At 48.3% G+C, this 21,067-nt stretch overlaps 2 protein-coding genes across 8 annotated transcripts in view; both read right to left on the bottom strand.

Moving 5' to 3' along the window:
• Positions 1-2,165, bottom strand: part of CD151 (CD151 molecule (Raph blood group)) — a 35,985-nt gene extending 33,820 nt beyond the window's left edge. The window contains exon 1 of the mRNA XM_042038364.1: positions 2,123-2,165. The gene's annotated coding sequence lies outside the window, so the exon portion shown is untranslated. The remainder of the gene's footprint in view (positions 1-2,122) is intronic.
• CRACR2B (calcium release activated channel regulator 2B) overlaps positions 1-21,067 on the bottom strand; it is a 62,206-nt gene that overhangs the window by 10,853 nt on the left and 30,286 nt on the right. For 6 of the 7 annotated variants that reach the window (XM_042038359.1, XM_042038358.1, XM_042038357.1 and 3 more), the window contains 10 exons: positions 20,871-20,942; positions 20,386-20,440; positions 16,402-16,481; positions 13,758-14,052; positions 13,438-13,579; positions 13,128-13,209; positions 10,666-10,780; positions 9,082-9,189; positions 8,298-8,374; positions 7,150-7,271 (listed from right to left, as the gene is read on the bottom strand). In XM_042038359.1, the coding sequence (XP_041894293.1) occupies positions 7,187-7,271; positions 8,298-8,374; positions 9,082-9,189; positions 10,666-10,780; positions 13,128-13,209; positions 13,438-13,579; positions 13,758-14,052; positions 16,402-16,481; positions 20,386-20,440; positions 20,871-20,942 (1,111 nt within the window). In that variant the 3' untranslated portion in view covers positions 7,150-7,186. Of the gene's footprint in view, positions 1-7,149; positions 7,272-8,297; positions 8,375-9,081; positions 9,190-9,672; positions 9,778-10,665; positions 10,781-13,127; positions 13,210-13,437; positions 13,580-13,757; positions 14,053-16,401; positions 16,482-20,385; positions 20,441-20,870; positions 20,943-21,067 lie in introns of those variants that run through there. The other variant, XR_006017760.1, reaches the window with a different exon arrangement.

Genomic DNA, 21,067 nt, shown 5'->3' on the forward strand with positions numbered 1-21,067 from the left:
ATTTACTGGAAATTATAGGCCTGCTGGAAAGTTCCTAAAGGGAGAGAGAGCCCTTCATCAGCCACTCCCACCTAGCATTTTTGCTTGACAAGGGAGTACAAGCAGCTTTCTTCCACCCCTTACTGAAGAATCTCTCACACCCAAAGACAAACTTTCAGAGGCTGCACTGAAAGTAGCAAATAAACCCCATTTAACACACTTGCCTTGAATTAGGAGAAAGAAAACGTGTTAAACTCTCACAAAATGTACCACAGGAGGGACTAACCACCTCAGACTCCAGAGTAAAATGAAGTGTTATACATGGGACATTATTTCAAGCACTCAGAAAAGGTGTTTTCTTATTGATTCCTGAAGCCAGCATACAGCAGGGAGTGCCAGGACTTTTACCAGGCAACAGGGGAAGTCATTCTCCTCCACTGCAGAAGCCACATGCAACAGTTTGGAATAAAACATGCTTTTTGCAGAAATACAGCACATGGCCAGAAGGAAATACAGGCCAGGAACTCAAAATACATCATCAGCACACTACAGAGCAAGGATGTGATCTGAGGAGAATTACACAGAGGAACTCAAAAGCTGCCACCTCCTTCAGCTCACAGCTCAAGCTTCCAGCAAGGACATCTGACTCAGAAGTACTGGCAGCCCAGAGCAGCTGTGGCAAACCAGAGCCCAGGCCCACCTGTGCAAGCCAGTGTTGTGCCTTTGACAGGGACCTGTCACCAGACACGCCGCATAAAGCGTAAGTGATGCTACCCCAGCTTCCAACAATCCAATTCCCCACTGGCCAGCTTCCAGCAATCCACAGATTGGGAACTGCCTGTCCTAGGCATGCAAAATGCTTCAGAGAATATAAATACACTGAAACTTCTGCACTGACTTTTCTAGTTACCATGAGCTCAGCAACAGCTCAACGGAGCCAGGCGTTCTGCTCCCTCCACAACAGGCAGCCCTTTGGCAGCAACAACAGTCAGCCAGGAGGACTGGGATGGACTTTGTCTGACTGGTGGCATGCTAAGAGGCTCTTCGGCCTCCACAGTATCAGGTAGTAAGACCATCCACCAAACCAAAAGCTTCCCTTAGAACCTTGCCAATGGCCTTTAGGTGGCAAAGGAAATGCATTTTTGCAAAAGGACCATCTTTCAAAACTGTTTGAACTAAATGGCCTCTGATGGGTGATGCTATTTCAATCAACCCTTGTTCTACGAGGCACCACATGAACCCTCAGGGAAAGCCAGGAAGCCCTGTAGGAGGACAAAGGAAGTGAAGCAGCACAATTTAAGGGATGCTACACAGTAGCCTGAAATAAAGACATGTCATTGCTAAAATTCAACAGGATACTGCAACAAGTTGATTACAAAAGCTCTCAGGAAAAGTCAGATTTAAAAAATTACAGCAGTTTATGTTCTTCATGAGAGGACAAGAAGAAGCAGCTACTTGTAAAGATTCCTCATGCCAAGCAGCACCACGGCGCAGCAATAACCCTTCGTCATCAGCTCCCCATTTGATGCAGCTTCCAGAAAATGAAGGGAACAGAACACCGCCTGGACTGCGTGGTAAACAAGGGCTCACTCTCTCCCTCCTCCTCGGGTCCTGCAAGCCCAGCATAAAGGCCAAGTCTTTATTTGTACAACAGGGAAATTTAACTGAACAAAAGACAGAGGGGGATAATAATCGTTTCACAAGATTTATAGCAATATTCAGAACACCTTCACTAATTCCGCGGGCTGTGCAAAGTTTATGACACCACCTGCAACAGGTTAAAACACTTTTCTAATGAAAAAAAAAAAAAAAAAGAAGAACCACAACAAAGCGAACACGGGCCAAGCCCCTGCGAAGCTGTGCAATGCCACAGGGCAGTGCAGGGGAAGCAAAGCAGGGCTGCGGCAGGGCCGGGGTTGGGTGGCCGCGGCCAGGTCCCCACGGGTGCGGGCTGCCGGCAGGGACGGCGGGAGGGAGGGAGCGCCGGGCCCCGCTGCCGCACACGGGGCCCAGGGGCCGCGCTCGGCCCCGCTCTCCGGTGCTGCCGCCCCAGCCCCTTCCCCGGCCTCGCTTCCCCGGGGCCGCCGCGCCCCCCGCCTCCCGCCGTCCCCCCGGCGCCGCCATTTCGGGCGCTCCGCCTCACCGTCGGCCGCCACTCCGCGCCGCCGCACGCCCCGACCTGCCGCGCTGCGCGGGAGGGAGGCAGGCCGGGACGGGAGGCACTCTCAGGAGGGCGGGAGGGAGGCGCGGCCGGCCCTGCCCGGCCCACCCCAGCCCGGGCCACCTCCCCCGCTCCCGGCCGGCCCGGCTCGCCCCCTGCGGCCGGGGCTGCTCGTGCTCTGCGGCGCCATCCGCAGCCCCGGCTCGGCTCCCGCGCCTCACGTTGCCATTTCCATTGCCGCAGGCAACACCTTACAGCGAACTACTGCTGCTGGAGCGGCTTTTTTTTTTTTCTTTAAGGCGTCAGACCTGCTTGTTAAAAGAGTTTTCCATGGAACACCCTGTAAATTAAAATCAAGCCCTGACTGGCACATTGTCTCATCCTCCCATTACCTCACTTGAGCCGCAGCCCACATACTTCTGTGCTAAGCAGCAGCCCTGTGCGGGGGATGCTCCCAGGAAAAGACCCACGCCCTCTCCACTCCACGGCTGAGTGGCCGCACATGCTTTTTCAGGTGCGGGATGAAGAGAGGAGATCTGGGCAGGGAAGGAAAAGGCCAGTTTAGAACCTCCTGCTTGCCTTAAGCTCTCCATGTGCCCAACTCAAAAATCACTTCATCCTTCCCAAGGAGTCTCTCTCTCAGCGCATGAGAATCCTGCCTAAGCTTTAGTTCAGAGCTGCTGGAGAACCAAGTGGTCAAATAGAGCCTTGGAGGATCAGCTTGCTTACACACTGAAAGGTTTGTTGCAGGGAATATGCGGCAGAACCTGGAAGCCACAAGAGATGCTGGCCCCTGCCCAGGTCCTGGCCCTCCTTGGTGGAGCCCTGGGTAGCCGCCACACTGGGCCACTGCCTTCTTGCCATGACCAGGGGTTTCATGCACAAACAGGAAAGCACAGAACCCTCCCACCGTGGCAGATTTGGGTCAGCAAATGGGCATGACCGGGCACAAGTGCTTCCTGCACTTGGGAGAGCCTGCAGGTAAAGGCGAGATACACCACAGGCCCCCCCCACCTCCACATCCTCAGCTTATTGCTGGAGTAATAGATACTTACTGCAGATACTTGTTTACCTTGAGAAGACTAATTGTACCTGGTCAGGTCTCCTGTGGACTAGTATATTCAGAAGTAGCACACAGCTACACTTGTGTTTGCAGCATCGTATATACGTATATAAACATGCCCCGCAGGCTGCAGAGGCTGGAGTCGGGTTATTGTAGCCTCGCCAGCCGAAATTTCCGTGTAACTCATCAACAGCCAGGTGAGTAATGAGTGCCTTCTAGCAAAGCTCTGAACTGCAGCGCCGCGGGGCTCTTGGCACTGAGAGGGAGATCGCCAAACAGAGCATGTGACGATGTATAATGGGCTGTGAGGTACATTTATAATTGGAGATGAAGTACTTGGTCTATATATATTTATAGTCTAAGCAATCAACAAGTAAAAAGATCATGAAAAGACACAAACAGAAGGTGACAGGACAGAAAATAATGTGTGAGTGACTGCATGATCCCCATAGCAGGAACTCATTAATTGTGTGTATATGGAAAGTGTCCCTTGGAGTTCAGGCTGCTGGAATAAAGAAGGTAGTGGAAAACAACATCTCAAACCTTTGCAATTCCTGCATTTGTCCTGTGGAAAAGCTTTAAACTTTACACTGTGGCTTAATGCTCTCTTTTCAGCCCTGTTTTGGCTTTTCAAAGAGATGCTGTCAGCCTAATCCTCTTATGCTTACGCTTAGCATATTAACATGAAAGAGACAAGTGGAAGCAAAGCAGAGTGAGGTCCCTTTGCCGGCCTGCAGAGATTTGTGGGACCATGGCTGCTTATCAGAGCAGCTGGGTTTTTTTGCTTTTGCCCTTCAACCTGATTGTGTACACAGTTGCACTGTTGCATGTGCCAGGATAAGGCTTCCCAGGCTATAAGAAGAGTACTTTCTTGTGATAGGATTCCAAAATACCTTACCGATAATGTGCAAAAAGTCACTTGTTCACTAAGAGGCTGGAGCCAATGTGGTGAAGGAATAAGCCCCCAGGCAGTCATATTTTGCATCCTCCCTCATCTCGTGCCCCCTCAGGATATCCCATTATTTGCATTTATGCTGCAGTTTCCAGCAGTCACTTACAAAGGGTGGCTGCTCACAGAGCTTCCATTTAGAGGCAGGAGAGATTCTGGTAAAAAAGAGGGATGTAGTAAAATGAATTTATTGGAAATTCTGGTCTAGTTTGGGTCTGATATCAGACAGGTTTATAAACTAGCAGCATGCCCCTTTAGACCGCATCTTGGCCTTCTAACAGGATATTTAATTATTGTGCTGAGAGACAACAAAAGACCTTCCAGTAATAAACCCCACCCTGCTGTTTATCGTTGTCCAAGCTCAGCCTGCTCAAATTCTGTGCCATTTTGTCATCCTTGAAACAAAAATCCACCCTTCCTGGTTTAAAAAAAATATATGTTACAATGAACTACTTGTGCTGTCAGTTTATAGCAGGGGAAATGAGTAATAATTTGTTTGGTCAAAACTGCAGAGTGATTAGTTCTGTAAGGCATGAACATCCAAGCTGGAGCCATGCCAGGGCACAAGGATTAAAAGCAACCAAATTCCTAACTCTAGTGAAAAGGATGCATGGGATATTAACAAAATAAAGATTTAGTTCTATGAATATAGGTAACAAGGTGAGAACCTGCCCTCTCTGAAAGCACTACCCCCCCGACACTGGGGAAGTATCTCGCCTTTTTCTCCCCCATGCTCTGCCTTCCCTGAACAGCTGGACTCTGGCTGCTTGAAAAACAGCCTCTGCCTCCAAAACATGGGGTCCTGGTCAACTCTCTCCCTATTTGTAAGAACCCCTGTGTACCACCATGGGGGACAGGCCACTTCCTGAGCAGTGAAAAGGGAAGGTCACACTACAATCAGTGATTGAAGATGGGAGGCTGAATCTCCTGCGGTGCCTGGAAAAAAAATCTCTCAACACAACCGCTTCTAAGACAGCATTTCTTTATTGTCTGTACTGTTTGCACACTAAGAAAACCACTCAAGGTTGTACATTAAAAGAACCTGATAGTTCTTGCCTTTGCAGTATGACAGCACTGATAAAGGTAACACACACACTGGGCCGTATTTGCGTGTCAGCTGTATTTCACGCCTTTGTCTCGGGTGTGCTGTGTACAGAGTGTGGGAGGTGCATGTTCAGAACACCTTAGCACGGATTTCCCTTCCCAAACATCGCTCCTTGCAAACACGAGCAGTTCCCTGGCAGCACTGTTGGTCTTACTCCAGGCTCCACACCAGCTGCCCTGCTTCCTTCTGGACCTCTTGTAGCTTTCTGATTCCCAGTCTCTAGAAGGTGCTGGTACAGTTAAACAGTGTGAGTCACAGCCAGCCAACAGTAAGGACTGAGCAGGATCTTACTACTTTCAGCTCTTCCTTTTACTCAGAAATCCTGCTCTTCCAGAGAAAAACTTCTTCTTTCCTATCAGAAGTAAAGGGCACTAGGAGGAACCATGGAAATTCTTTGTAATACTGATGGGCTGTAAATGACTCAGAGCACTTTACTTGCATGGGATACTCCCAGTGAAATTTGTGCAATAAACAGACATTCAGAGTGGCCGCCTTATCCCAAGAGAGGAAAGACCATGGCAAAGTACGGGCTTTCCCTATGCCGCAAGGCTGGGGGGCTGCTTCACAGCTGCAGTATCACATCTTGTGCCTAAAATGTCAGTCACACACAGAAACAGCCTCGAAAACAAAAGGGAAAAGGGCACTACCAAAAATCTCACTTAGTCCCAATAAGGCTTTGAGAGCCACTGAGCTGCAAACCCGAAAGCATCGCACCCCAGAAGCTCCACGGCCAGGCACAGTGGCAGCTATGCCGACAGGAGCACCTCTGGGGACAGTTTCTACCTCTGCCCGTGCCTCTCCTCCCCCTGCTTTGCCCCACCCCTTAGCGACAAGAAGGCCTCTTCCCAATGGGAACAGGTTCAATCCAGCTCTTTCTCAGGCCCTTCACCAGTAAAGTGAGGCTGTTGCTCAAGGTCACTGCAAGAGAAAAAGGTACATTTCCCACAGGCAGCTGCCCTGTGCTTCCAGCCCAGGTGCACTTGAAAGCACTGCGGTGGGATCTTTCAAGGACTGCGGGTGAGGCAGTTCCGAGTTGCTGGAGATTCTTCAGGAAAGGATAAGAGAATGGGAGGAAACAGGCAGCATTCAGCCTTAAAACAGGCTATATATGGCTCCCCTGGTTTGTATAGCACAGCTCCTGCAATTGGCCATGAATCAGCAGCACATGCCAGTGCCTGCGGGTCCCAGGGCAACTGCTCTGTGTTCCGTAAACATACAGTAGGACAGCGAAAATGTCCATTAGGGTGACAAAGCCATGAAAGCCATTGGGATGACTAGTCCTATCAGTCCATACTATAACCACACATGGAATCTGTTAACTACAATATTGACAAGCCCAACCAAATCCTGCAGTAAATACAGGGCCTGATCCAGATCTTGCCAGAAGTGGTGGAAGTGTTCTCGCTCACCACAGCGGGCTCTCAGCTGAGCGCTGCTGTTGCAGAACTAAGAGATGATGCTACTCTCTGGGACCTGGATCACTACTTAGAGCTAGCCCAAACTTAAAATAATTTCTTTATCTCTTACACGGAAATTCTATTTAATACAGACCCACTGTGTCCTCTGCTCACTGCTACTAGGCCACTTCTTTGCCAAAAAGAACAGGAACAAGACTTCATCCCTTTACAGGGAATCAACCTCTCCAGACAGAAGGCCCAATCTGTGCTACTAGCTAAGACCAGTCAAATTCCCCCAAAGAAGCAGAGGCCTCCAGAGACCAGGGCTGCATGCAGAGTTAGGAAGTAGAACAGTGCAGATAATATGCACATTTTGGCTTGATTTGTGCCTCAAAATTCACAGACTGGGAAAAGCTGCACCTTCCCCAAGTGTCTAGAGAGCTGATACCATCAAATTCAGCTTGCTTGAAAGGAATCCCCAGCTTCATGATATACCATTGGCACATGTCTCTTGCTGGCACATCAGTGTGCTTTATGTGCAGCACCCTTTCCTTCTGCTGATATCCTCCAGCTGCAGGGCATTCTCCCTCTGCCTGTCTTCTTGTGCTGTCAGCAACCTGGAAAGAGCAGCACAGAGCAAGAACACAACCTGGTTACTGAGATCTTCCTTCCAAGACGTTTGCCTCTGCTCTTTGCTCTCCACCAGCCATTTAGGATTTACATTTAGGATTGCAAGAAGTAACAGGCCCAAAGACTTGACTTCTCTGGAAGTCAGGCTAGATGAATAACACACAGAGAATGAGCATGAATTTCCAGGGAATGGGGAAAGCAACTGGACACATACAAGAGGGGGCACCATGGCGTAGTAATCAGAGCACCCATGTGAGTGGCCTGTGCCTTATTCCCAAGCTCCCCCATTGATGTCAGAATCCCAGGTTGTTTGTTCCACCTGTGTGGGCCATCTTGGGCAGCAGCGTGGTAATAAAGCATGCTGAAGGCACGTGCTATGGGAGATGTAATTCACCTAGCTGATAAGTAAATCCTCCCAGTTAATGAACAGCTAAGTCCTGCTGTGGCTATAACAGAGATGACACAGGAGGTGGTGAAGGGATAAAAGAAAACAAAATGATAGCTTTCATGCAAGATTTAAAATACCTTTTTTTCCCCAAAATTACCTGTTTTTTAAAAAACTAAAAATCTTAGGGCAAACTTCTTTCAGCCAAACAGTATCTTATCTCCTTTTTAAACTATTGCCACTGAAATAGCTCAGTCTGTACAATGCTTATTAAGATAGGGAAGAAAGAACCCTTAGAGCTGCATGCAGACTTCAAACTGAAAACACCAGCTTAAAATCTGGGGGAGTATGCAAGGATTTTGTGATGCAATATTCAAATTAAACTACTAATCTTGCAACAGCCAGATCTACCAGGTGAAGCTTTGTATGCAAAAACATCCAGTCTACACTTGGTGCTCTCCAGGCACAAAAGACAAGGACCTGAAGTCAGAGGAGTCAGGTCTTTTTTGGGATGTGACAAAGTCCATCTCTGACGCCCCTCTCTTCTTGGGCCCATTCCCCAGGAGAGCCCACACCAGTCACCTCCAGCTGGGGAAGTATCCCAGGGTGACTGTTCCTGTTCACTGACCTGGCCATGTGCAGCATGGGCTCCATGATGTTGTAGCCAGTCATCGCACTGCACTCGTAGAACACAGCCTTGTACTCCTGCCAGAGAGCACAGCAAGCACCCACGGTGACTGCCAGCTCTCTACCAGCACCATTCACCCACAGCCTTGGGAGCTGGCCCACCCTCATCCCCAGGAACCCCGCCAAGAGCCATTGGAGCCAGGAGGGTGGCTGCTACCCTGCTGGGGTGCACACCCTGCTCACCAACCCAGGAAAAGGAGATGCTTTTTCAGCATTTGGAGCCAAGCCAGAGTGTCCAAAAGGGAGTACTGGGGGAGTTGTTTGGGAAGAGAAAGCATCCATCCAGGGTACTTTGATTCCCTTACCTTTCTGTTGTGAGTCCAGAAGGCAGGAAACACCTTTGAAACCCTGTCTCCCCCCACCCAGGGGCCAAGGTGCCAGCAGGCAGGCAGACAAGGGAGTGAGGAAAGAGGCAGGATAATGTTGCATTAAGGAGCCCACAAATGGGAAATCAGCCATGCATGTTGCTCTCAGAAAGACTGTAATGGGACATCAAGCCCCAAGAGAAATACATGAGCCTCCCTCAAGGGCCATTGTCTGCCACATACAGGCCACCACCTCATCCTCCCTGGTACCAGAGGGACCTTGGTACATGTTCACATTGGAGAAACAGGGGGTGGGACGGAGAGGGAAGGTACCATACTGGAAGATGGCTCCAAGAAGGGCTATCTGCCAGCTGGAGGGTGGCTGCAGAGCAGGTCAAGCAGCAGAGCACTGAGTCACACCTTTGCCAGCCTTTCCCCCTCCACCTTGGGCACATTCCGGGTCTCCCTCTGCACAGCATCCAATTTGTTTCCAAGCAGAAAGACCACAGCTCCGTCCTCGATACCTTCCTGCAAGAGAAATAAAGACCCCTAGAGACCCAGCAACTCAGAGCAGATCCTTCCAGCTCAAGCAAACAAGACCTTCAGTGGCAGCAGGATCAGGCCCATTAGATCATTAAAGGGCCATTCCTTCAATAGCCCCAGGGATTTGTGGAAGGAAGCTTGAACTAGGGAAACATACTCCAAATGTTTGGTATGTTCAGCTGGGATGGTGACAGAGGGGAGGCAGGACATAAGTGCCTCTCAGGAAAATAACAAAATGCCTAAAAAAAAGCAGCTTGCCCCATAGGCTATTCAGAATTTGGGATCAGGCAGAGCTTCTTAATAAGCACAGTAATTTTTGTATGTGCATTACTGTGTCTAATGTGCTGTCCTAAACTCAATGATCCCATGCTGAAAATCCACTGGCCAAGCAAGTTAAGCAACCTTGAACCCTTGTAAATTGTCTCTGCAGGAACTGTTATTCCTAGGCAATTCCTGGAGCCCCCGTACCTCTGGTCAAACTCTCTACAGTTCCACTGGCTCACTAAAACATGGGCAGAAGAACAGGGCTCAAACATATTTCCACACTCTAGTGCCCTGGATGACATACAGAACCTGAAAACAAAATAAATACACAGATGGGGAGAGGAAAAGATGAGAGAGATTAAAATTTACAGATTTCATGTGGTTTGATTTTCTGTGGGCTCGGTTTAACCTTCCTCCTGAAAGGAACCCAATTTTCAGAGCCTGGTTAGTTTTAAAGATCTTAACCATTGATCTTTCAGAGTCCAAAGGCATAAGTGGTTATTTGTTTCAGTTTTTTCCCCCAACAGGCTTGTGGAAATTAATCATATTAGAAACCTCCAACCTATACTTACTCATTTCACTAAGATCTTGGTTTTTTGAGACTCAGCACAATCAAAACAAAACCACCCTTGAAAATTTCCCTTCATCTCTTGATCATCTACACACAACTAATTTAAATTATAAAGAAAGGTATTTTTGTCTCCCCAAGAAGATATAAGCCACAGATAAATGCTTTAAGTGAGTGTTTGGTGGAAAACCAAGAGTATTAACACATTGTTACCAAATTTTAAGATTAGAAAGGAAATAAAAAGGGCCACCTCCCTTTCCTGTGCATAGGCCAGACACAAGGAGATCTCCCTGCCTGAGCACAGGTGGGATGTGACCATGTATAGGAGATGTAGCCAGGGCACATGAGCTGCTTACAAACCCACACTACTGTTTTGGCAGGTCCCACCACATTCTGCCACAGAAACAGCTCTCCCTGATTTAATGGGCCACCACTGGCTTTGTTACCTTCAACACAAAGCCCCTGGTCCCAAGCTGACCACCACAGGCATGTGCTTTGATAATTCAGCTTCACAAGGTCAATAGGACTTCCCGGGGCACTGAAAAATGTCACTTCTAGACAGACTGTTGGAGCTGGTCTGGAGCAAGGGAGCAGCAGCAGCATTGGAGCAGCCCAGGTCCCGCTCTCACCTGGATGCTGCTCATCCAGTTGCGCACCGCCACGAAGGAGCACTCGGCCGTGATGTCGTACATCACCAAGATCCCGTCTGCCTTCCGGAAGTACTGCTTGGTAATGCTCCGAAACCTGAGCCCAGACAAAACCAAAGGCACTCTCAGCACCACTTGTGCAATGACAAGACACAGAATGGGATTATCTGTTAGTGCAGGCTCTCTGCAAGGCCTGGCAGCCCCCGTGCATGGTGTGTCCCTCAGGGCCGGTGCCTACACACAGGTGACAGGTCAGACCCCTCCACCTTTGAGACAGGCCAGGCAGCCATGGGTGAGCAGGAATCTTGCCAAATGCATGGTGCTGAGAAAGCAAGGAGGAAGGCCTTTGTAGATCAGGAAGAAAGAAGTAGAAGAATCTGTTTAGGTGGGATAGGAAAAGGTAATTTCCTATTAAAAGGGAAACTGAGGGAGAAAACATGATCTTTCTCTATGGTCTGGAAGAATCTGCAGACTAAGCTGTACCACAGTACAAACTAGGCATGCATAATGTCTGCCCCAGTGCTGCCAAAACAGCAATTAAGAATTCAGCATGAGTACAGTCTGTTTCCACTACTGAATCTATAAACCAATCCCATTATACATAACAAATCAGGAGCTAGACACAATTTCCAGGAAAAACTCCTGCCAGACATCTACTTTTTCCTGTCTGTACCACTTAAAACCACAGACTTGTCTTTTGTGAATAAATTCCAACCAAAGCCAGCCAACCAAACAAACAAAAACCAAACTAAACAACCAAAACAACAAACCCAAAGCTTATAATCTGTAAGTACTTCGTGACAGAGCCATGATATAACTGCACTGATTGCAAACTGATGGAATAAATTGCAACAAAAGTACTGAGATCTCACTGAAGAGCTATGTACTTCAGCCCTGCACAGGATAACAGACTCTCCTATTAGGAGCCAAGAAAACCTACAGCTGTTACCCTCCTGAACTCTTCAGGTTATTGCCTGAAGCCTGGTCTTTCTCAGTGCAATAAGGACACAACTTTCTGGCACCTACCCAACTGAGAAAGCACAGACTGTATCTTTGGCAGTCAAGGTGCACCTCTGGAACTGCCAGCCACGCCAGATGCTCCACAAGAAACATCAAAGGTAGCATGCATCAGTCTCAGGGAAGTCACCAAGGAGGTCTTACATGCTCCAAGGGGTTCTTCTATCTCTTCCTTAGGATACTTACTGTTGGATTCCTCTAGTTAGAAGGAATTAATATTTCTCCAGAAGAAAAGGCTTTTGCTTTTTCCCAGGTCTCCTATTTGGTATCAGCACTGAGTCAAGCTCTCTCTTGTGGATACACGTCTAAGACCTGCTAGTGCTGCAGGGGCCTGTACTAAAGGTCCTTCTGCAGAGACAATATCTTGAATTTGGCCTCTGCTGCAATCTGGACTCAATAAAATGTCACATTTTATGTCATAACAACTCCCCTTATTGCTCTGTTTCAGCATCAAAATAACCACAGGAGTCCCCTCAGAAATAATTATTTCTTCAGCATGAAGCTTAATTTTGGAAGAGAGAGTTACTTTTCAATAAATACTCCTACTTAGTACATTCCCACCAGCTCTGCATGGTCTAGCTGACTGAGACAGACAGCATCGTTGGCACAGTTTAGGATTAGAATGTTCCCATGACCTTGGCTGCCCCCTGAAGGCCTGCCCCCATAACGTATTTAGCTCAAAATACCCAGTACTTATTTTTGTCAGACCCTTGAGGTTCATGGTCCCCTTGAAATAGCTTTTCATCTTAAGCTTCAAATTGTATCCCAAATAAAATGTAATTTACATGGAGGCAGTGATGGGCCTTCACCTCTAGTAGCAGATAAGGGTCAAATGTATCCTCTGCTACTCTGATCCTCACGAACAGTGCTGGTAACATCTAGAGATATCCCATGCTTTTGAAACTAGAGGCCTTCAAATGGGGAACCAGTGTTCACTGTCACAAAAAGCTGCACAATCCCTCTACCAAGGATTATCACTTCCACAAGTCTGTCAGCAGAAGGGACAGTGAAAGGGGTTGATAACCTCACTGATAGAGTCCAGCAGGGTAGTTCAAATCACCTTCCCCACAGGTCATGCTAATTCAGCTGGCTTTGACAGCTGAATCAGATCTGCAAAGGTTCACAGTCCTTTCCACCCTTTGAACCCCATGGCATACATCTATGGACAGACTGCTTGGAGCCACAAGCATGCAGGTCAGACACATGGAAAACTACTTTTCTGTCAATCCTCAGAGCGATATCCCCGAGCCCTGCTTCACAGCCACAGCTTCTAGAAATCTCTAAAGCAGACCTTTGCTGCAGGTTCAGCACTGGAATAGCTGTCATGAACCTGTCTGGTCCTTCTGAAGCTGACAGTTTTCCCAGGGACAGAAACCAGCTGCATGTACTCTTTCCCTTTCCTCCACTGAGCCTGGCAGAAATCTTACCTCTCTTGTCCAGCTGTATCCCACAGCTGTAAGGCAACCTGGGTGTTATCCACCATCAAACTCTTCACCTGGTAATCGATACCTGTCGGGAAGGTAACAATGACTGTAAGGTAGTATGGGGCGAGAGCAGCTCACCATTACAATAGCCAGGCCAACTCCGTTTAGTTCAGGGAAATTGCCAGATTGATTCAATATTGGGAGAGGGACCAGCTTTACCTCTATCTGGGCTCTAATACAGGCAAAAAAACATTTGCCCAGGCTGACTTTCCCACCTTCCTTATCCAGATGAGCCAGGCACACTATTACTTACCAATGGTTGCGTTGAGCTCAGCCAGGAACCTGTCATAGCAGAAGCGGTGGATGAAGGAACTCTTCCCAACACCAGAATTCCCTACAAACACCACTTTAAAGATGCGATCTGGGAAACAGCTGGCTCGTTCCAGTGCTGGGAGCTGCAATGGAAAAAAGGGATGAGGTTTTGAAGAGCACAGTTGCAGGTGGTGCTTTGATTTAGGCATTGGACCCTGGCACTATAAACCTATGGAACTGGAGTTAGATGGGAAGACAGTCAAACACCCTCAAGGCCCTAGCACAGGTGTTTAAGGAATAACCCCAGGTAAGTGCACTCACCCTGGTTTCGGTGCCAACAGGCTGTGCTCGAGGAGGCAGCGGAGCAGCATCCAAGCCATCTGCATTTCTTCTGCAGTCAGAGTCACCCTTCCAAGTCATCTTAAACCACTCAGGATCTGCTGCCAAGGGCCATCTCTCCTCATCTCTGCTGCTCTCTCCAAAGTTTGTGCTGCCTCCTTCTCCTGTCTTCATCCATACCCCATTGCCTGGGAAGTATTTACAGTTCTTTCTGTTGGGTTCTTCCACTGCCACATCCACTGGGAAGGTGAAGGGAGGGTCCGCAGAGGCCAGTTGTCTGTATTAAAGCCCACAGGCAGCACAGGTAGGGTGGGAGGGGGTGAGGAGATAGGGAAAGAAGGAGGTTGCAAATTCCCAAATAACCAACACAATCCAATTAGTGCATATAAAGCTCTTGCAGGAACTCCATATATTCACTCCCCATACTCCCTGTGACTAAGACATGGGTGGCTCCCCTAAGGAAAGAGAGACAGCTCACCAGAGCTGTGCTGTACTCATATGTACTGACAAATATGTCATTAATTTTAATAAAAATTGCCACTTTGGATTTTTCAAGAGTTTTTTGCCTTCCACTTCCCCAGTAGTGAAAAAAATGAAGCAAAGCATATAAAAGTAGCAAAATGAAAACCTTTCTTTTTTTAAAAAAAAAAAGTAACAATTACCCCTGTATTTTTGTTACTAAATACAATACAAAAAGAAGTAACAGACTGTGCCCACACAAGAGCAGGCTGATGCACCTTGCTCACTGAGGGTAGAGCTGACAGGGTAGGTGGAGGAACAACCTTCAAAAGAACATCTAGAATAACCAATTTAAACTATTGGAATTATTGCTGAGGAACAAGGCAGCATCACTGGTTTTCCACTGTTAAAGAATTAGACAAGGAGTGAGAAGACCTAGAACTCAACCAGAGGGATTTATCCACCACAGATATCTCCATTGATTTCACTGGGCAGCAGATTGCATTTCGAAGCAAATTAGAGTGACCAGAGCTTACTACACTCAGTGTCTTCAGAGGCAGGACATCCCACCCCACCCTGCAACATTTTTCTCTTGCTATTAGTGCAGGAATCAAGGCTATTCTTTCTCACTCCAGCAAGTACATTTCATCTGGGTTGCAAAATTCACCTGCTGCCATGCCTACACTTTTTTCCATGAAAGGGAGCTCACATTCCTGGTTTCCCTCCCTGCATCTGCCCCAAATGCAAGTCCAGAGCCAGGCCAGCTAGAACTTTTCCCTCTTGAAAATGGACACATAGTCCCAGGGGAATGGTGCCCAGCTCCCAGGGCTGGCAAAGTCACACAATGAGGGCCCTCAAAAGCCTCTTTAGTAGGGGCAAAGGGACAAACACAAAACTCTGAACAGTGACCCCAGATCCAGTGGATTTCTTTTCATGTTTCTCAAGCAATGTGGTGTGACACAGCGCTGGGACAGAGACAGGACCAACAACTACTTCTCCCCTTCTTCTGTGATCACCTTCATTGCCAAACTTCTCCAGCTGTTAAGCCTTTCCAGTGGGTTTATGCCAGTAGCAGTTAGAAGGATCTTTGCAAGAAAGAATTGGGGAGGAAGATGGGAAAACTTGGTTATCTGATTTGATGGATATTGAATGGGTGTCAGTCACACAACCATGAAAGAGCTCTGCCTCAGACCTATCCAAGCAACCTCTCACCTGGGCTCAAGAATCAGCCCCTCCTCCACAGTCCGCCTGGTTTTCCATCAGTCCATGAGCCAAGGAGCCTGGAGCTAAATTCTTAAGTGCCACTACCAGAATTGCAAGCATTAAAGGTGAGTTGAAGCTGGAAGAAACTGAGCCTAGACCTGTGTCTCTGGCTGGCACCAGGAGAAACTGGGGAGCAATGGAACTTTCTGCAGAGACCTGGTAAGAAACAGAGGAACGTGCTGCCTTTAAAACTTGTTTGGGGCCAGCAGTTGTGAGATCCAGCTCCAAGCCAGGTCACTGTATATTCTGCACGTAGAGTGGAAAAAAAAAAAAGAAAAGGCCTTGGCCACAAAGACGTATTGCCTGCCCTGGCTGAAGGGAGGCCTGGTGTACCAGGTGAGCACCTGCATAGGTGTAGAGGGAGATGGGCAAGATGAACCCATCTGGAGCCAGGTCCTCTCCTCAAGGCTTTCAGCTGCCAGAAAGAACCCAACCCTTGTGCAATTCCTGCCCTCTCCCATGCCCCGGGGATATGAACTCTGGCATGAGGCACCAGCAGACAGGATTTGTGCCTGAGGATGAACTGGAACACTTGGGAGTTGATTCAGTCATTTCAAAGAGCTGTCTGACTCAGAGAGAGGCAGTCTTTGTGACTCCCAGCCTGTGAACAGTCCCAAACTTTCTGGTGAGATTTAGATTTGCTCCCCCCCCTTGCTGCAGGCAGAAGCAGCAGCGAGGCCACCTCCCTGTGGAAATTAGTGAACAGTATCCTCAGCTTCATGCTGAGCCAACACCACCCGATGCCAGGAGACAGCTAGAGCCACAGAAAAACTGCACCCCCCACCATGCTCCCAAAACCAGCCAGCACCAAGGTGGGAGAACCAGACACAGGACACAGCTTGACGACAGGGTACTGCAGTGGGCACGGGCTGACACCATGGACACGACACAACGCCCATCTAACCGTTTGACAGGCTTGTCCTCCAGCAGGGAACTGCCTAGCACTGACTCTTTCTTCAGCAGGGGCTTTTGGTTCTGAGGCACCTGCAAGTTGAAAAGAGAAGGAATGAAGAATGTGATTGCAGCCCCAGTTCAACCACTCCCCACCTCTGTAGAGCACTCGGGAGGCAAGGCTGGAGCCCTGGCAGCCCCACACTGTGCAGTGGTAGTGCCTAACTAGAAGGCTCCAAGAGGTGAGCACAGGGCTTGCTTTTCTTGGTTCAGATAATTTAATTCCTGCAAGAAGCCATCACTGTTGCTGCTTTCTCCTTCAGTTTTAAATCCATCAAAATTGGTGATGCCCCAAACTGAATTCTTCCTCTAGCCAGCCTGAGTTATTTCTATGGCTGGTTCTCCACTTGGTCTCACAGCTGAATCTCTCTTTCCCCACCTGCCTCTTTCTTATGCTGATGTTTTGCAGGACAGACCAATTGCCCCTTCCTCAGAAGACACTAGTACCCTTCCTCCACCTGTACTCACCTAGAGCTGCACACAAACCACAGGAAAGGAAGGAGGTAGCTCTGCAAAGGGTGATGCACATGCTCTGCCTTACAGCAACATCTCTCTCCATGCTTTCCTCCTACTTACCTCAGACTGAACACTTCCTACAGCCAGTATTTACCAGCTCCCCAGAGAAGGAGGAAGCGGGACAACTTCTCTCCCAACCCTCTTCCCCCCATACAAGCAGCTTTGCCATTCCCAGCAGTCACTGCTCTGGCCACACACACACAAAACATGAAGTGAGAGACAGCATGGAAAGGTGTCCATTGCATTGGCACTGGGGGAAAGGGAGATGCATTCAGTCTGCGAATCTGAAGATTTCTAACACGTCCTTACAAGTTATTTCTGGGGGAAAAGGTGGAGAAATAAGGGTTTGCAGTCTGCCAGATCTGCTTCTCACAGCAGTTTTGAACTGACCAAACACCTGCAGGCAGCTCTGGACAGGCCTTCCTTCATGCTTCCCACAGCCCAGAGGACTACAAAGATTATTTCTTCAATAACCCTTACTGAAGGCTTATTTTAAAAGGCAAAAAAATTAAGAAGCTGTTCTGTTGGTCAGTACTCCCAGAACACCTTTACTGCAATGCAGTCTAACAAAAGGAGACACTCTGGGCTCCACAAAGGGCCTGACCCACTTAGGAACTTTGCAGGGAAAGAACAAAACATTTTTTACATATAAAACTGATATTCAAGAGAACCTCCAGCCACAGCAACAATCCAGCACTGAGAGGCTCACAAGTGGGGAGCACAAATCTTCCAAGGCAAACGACCCCCAAGTGTATAACAACACTCCAGTCAACACAGCCAGGCTGTGGTACAGACAACCAGTGGTTCTCCATCAGGGACAGAAGAGGAAGTTTTCAGTGTTTGAGCAGCTTCACTCGAGGGCACCCTCTAGCCACACAGAAAGAAGGAAATTGTGTCACAGGCCACTGGAGCAGACTCACAACCTTCAAGTCACCTGTGGAGCAAAAGGACTCCCACACAATCTGCTCTGGCACCTTACCTGGAGAGGGAACAGCCTGCAGAGCACGTACTCAGGTAAGAAAGGAGGAACAAAGGGGGCATGTTTTGCCATTGGTTCTGCCATGCTTTATTGGCCTGCCAGGTTTGTGTAACATTTGGCTTTTCACCGGGATGATAAAGGGACAGATGCGACATCACAGCTGTGTAACACACAATGACAAGGATTCCACAACAGCACATGTACAAGCATTTTGGATGGGAAAGATTCTGGTTTACCACTGAAATAAAAATACATGTCAAATATAGTCAAAGTACCAAAACCACTCTTCATGATGAGCAGACATGAAATTTGCTCTGTTAACATAAAGCATGCAAGCATAACTCCACAGCCAGATGGGTCATGGGTGTGAAACTGAACCTGGAACCCCTGGGTCTTAAAAATACCCATCAGTGGTTTGCACATAGGCAGAAATAGCCATATATCACTATTTGTGACCCAGCCTCTCATCTGGGACAAGAGCGTGCCCCACAGTGCAGCGGGGCCAGGGTCTGCCCACCCTGGAAAGGCCAGAAACTCTTATGAAGAGCAAGGTATTAAGCTGGGAACTGAGAAGAGCAAAGGAGCAGTGACTGGGTGCTATCAGCCACATATAGCCCAACTCCTCCTTCCAAACACTTCAAAATCTTTGCTATGAAAGAACCTCTGTTCACCACACCTTAATTTCATGGAAATAACTCTTCCCAGCACTAAGAGAGGGTATTAAGGCCTTGGGTTTCTTTTTAGCCTGTGAAAGCACTGATAGTGTCTGGCAGAGTGTGTCGCACACTAGGGATCCCCATCAGAAGGCTGGACTCTCCTTTTTGCTTCTGCAGGGAAATACTGCCATTTTCTCTCCCCCTTACTGTGAGACAGGCTGGAGAGCAGATCTTCTGCAGGTGTATGATGATAGCAGCATCTCTGCAAGCCCTTGGAGCCCTGCTTCCCTGCAGGCTGAAATGAGAGTGGCCAAAGGAAAAAAAAAAACCTTACTCCAGTACAGGCTTCAACTGCCCAGCAAGACACAGCCTTGGTAGATGAGCAATGGTGGTAGGAGGAGTTCACCCTGCACCTCATTCCCTGCTGCCAGTGCCAGGAGAAGGGAGAAAGCAGCCCCTTCTGTGCTATGACTCTCTCTGCTAGGCTCTCTCTTGGGTCCACCTGCAGCAGCAGGTCTTAGCAAGGGAACGGGAGAAGAGAATAGAGGAGAAGCAGACAAGCTTTGCACACGCAGAGGTACATACCTGAGTGGTCTCCATAGGCCACCTGCCCGCCCATAAGAACCCACAAGCTGATGAAGCACAACACATGGAAAGAGGGGGAGAAACCATTTTCTTTGCCTGCTTGCACTGGACTCTGCTAGAGTGATTGTGTTTATGGCTTTTCCAAGAGGGAGCAGGAAGCTCTGGTGTACACACACATAGTTAGCAGCTTTAAAAATCAAGACTGAAGAAAAAAAAATCCTCCAGATTTCAGAAACACACACACGTCACCTCTATCCAAAATTGTTACTGACATTATTTTATACAGCTCTCCACCTGGAGAACTCCAGCCTCTGGATAGAGCAGGGCATTTTGTCTCCTATCTGGGCACAATCCCTGTGTTTCCTTCCACAGTCCCTTACACACCAGTCAGAAAGGCTCTCACATTCTATCACTGCCTGTCCTTCCTGCAAGTCACCTACTTCCAGATCTGCACATGGGGCATGGTGGCAGAGCAGGCAAAGACATGGTGGCAGGGATGGGTCCAAGAGGACAGAGCAGCTGTGCAAGTGACATTTGGGAATACAAAAACTTTTTAATGAAAAAATAATAAGAAGTAAAAATAGACCACTGTGCTTATCTTGGTGACTGGGAAAGGCCAGATTGACAGTTCCAGATGAGAGAGATCCTGCTTTCTCCTGGTTCTCTGATACAAGGCTCACTGCTGTACCCAGCAGAGTTCATAGGAATGGGGAGCTGTCCCAGAGAAACCTTTGAAAACATCTGCTACAAACTCAGGGGGTCAGAAAAATTCCAAAACCTTCCTGTGCCACTCCATGCCAGTCAGCCAGCAGCACATCTGGGAATCCATCTTCTTCCTCACCACCCAGCTCCAGGATGCATCCAGCTTCTTTCCCTCCCTTGCATGTGCCCAGTACCTGGCACAACACACAGACCCCACGTGTGCAGCAGGCAGCACCCACTGCAGCCCTGCACAGGGCTGTGTGACAGTCCCCAGCCAATGTGCCTTGGGTTAAACCCGGGCAGCTGGCAGCAGCAACGAGCAGAGCCTGCCTCCAGCAGGGACACAGAGGTGCTGCAAAGTCTGTATTAAGCACAACACCAGGCCCATGAGCTCTTGTCATTGTCCCCCGTGGAAGTGACAGGCCCCCGAGTGGTGACAGCAACAGCAGCAGATGAAAGGAGGGTGGTTGGGAATTAGGGTTTTCTTTCTTAGACTAACCAGCTTCTTGGCTTCAAAAGCATCTCGCTCGTCTCGAAGTTTCTTGTTCATTTCTCTGCTCAAAAGGAAGACACAGGAAAGACACAATGAGATGCTTATGAAAAATGAAGTAAACCCCAACACTTGAAAGTGAGAACAGAAAGAGAGCTTGGGAACAGAGATAAAAATGTTATTTATGGCCAGACATATTGGGATTTCCATGTAACCCAGCTGAGGTAAAGGGCTCTACATGGTTGCCTTAGCCAGCAGGAAAGACAAAATTCCTCCAGAGGAGGGATTATCTAATGAAATAACATAATCTGTAATGTGCCAGAGCTGGCCAAATTGCACAACTCTGTCTGGACCCAGAAAAACAAGCAGAGTTTAAACACTGCTTGAATACAATCCTTTAGCTTTCCGTGGGAGAAACAAGCGCAATACTGAAACCTCAGCCCCTTACAGGCATAAGAGCTTGGCATTTCCCTCCAGCCTTCCCCAGTTCTCACCTGAGGAGCTCCAGCTGCCGAAGGAGGCTTTGTTTCTCCTTCTGCATGTTCTTGGAGACTCTAAACACATCCCTGAGCAAAAGGCATTTTAAAAAGGGGAAATAAATTAATGGGAGAGAAAATAAAAACATCCCTCTCTCAGGGGCACTCAAAGATAAGGGCCTGCTCTATGCTAGGAGAATTCAGAGGAAACAGCA

This window comes from Corvus kubaryi, unplaced genomic scaffold (genome assembly GCF_017639235.1).
Source record: "Corvus kubaryi isolate FWS band 111438036 unplaced genomic scaffold, C.kubaryi_AGA036_p1.0 37392, whole genome shotgun sequence".
Taxonomy (NCBI): Eukaryota; Metazoa; Chordata; class Aves; order Passeriformes; family Corvidae; genus Corvus; species Corvus kubaryi.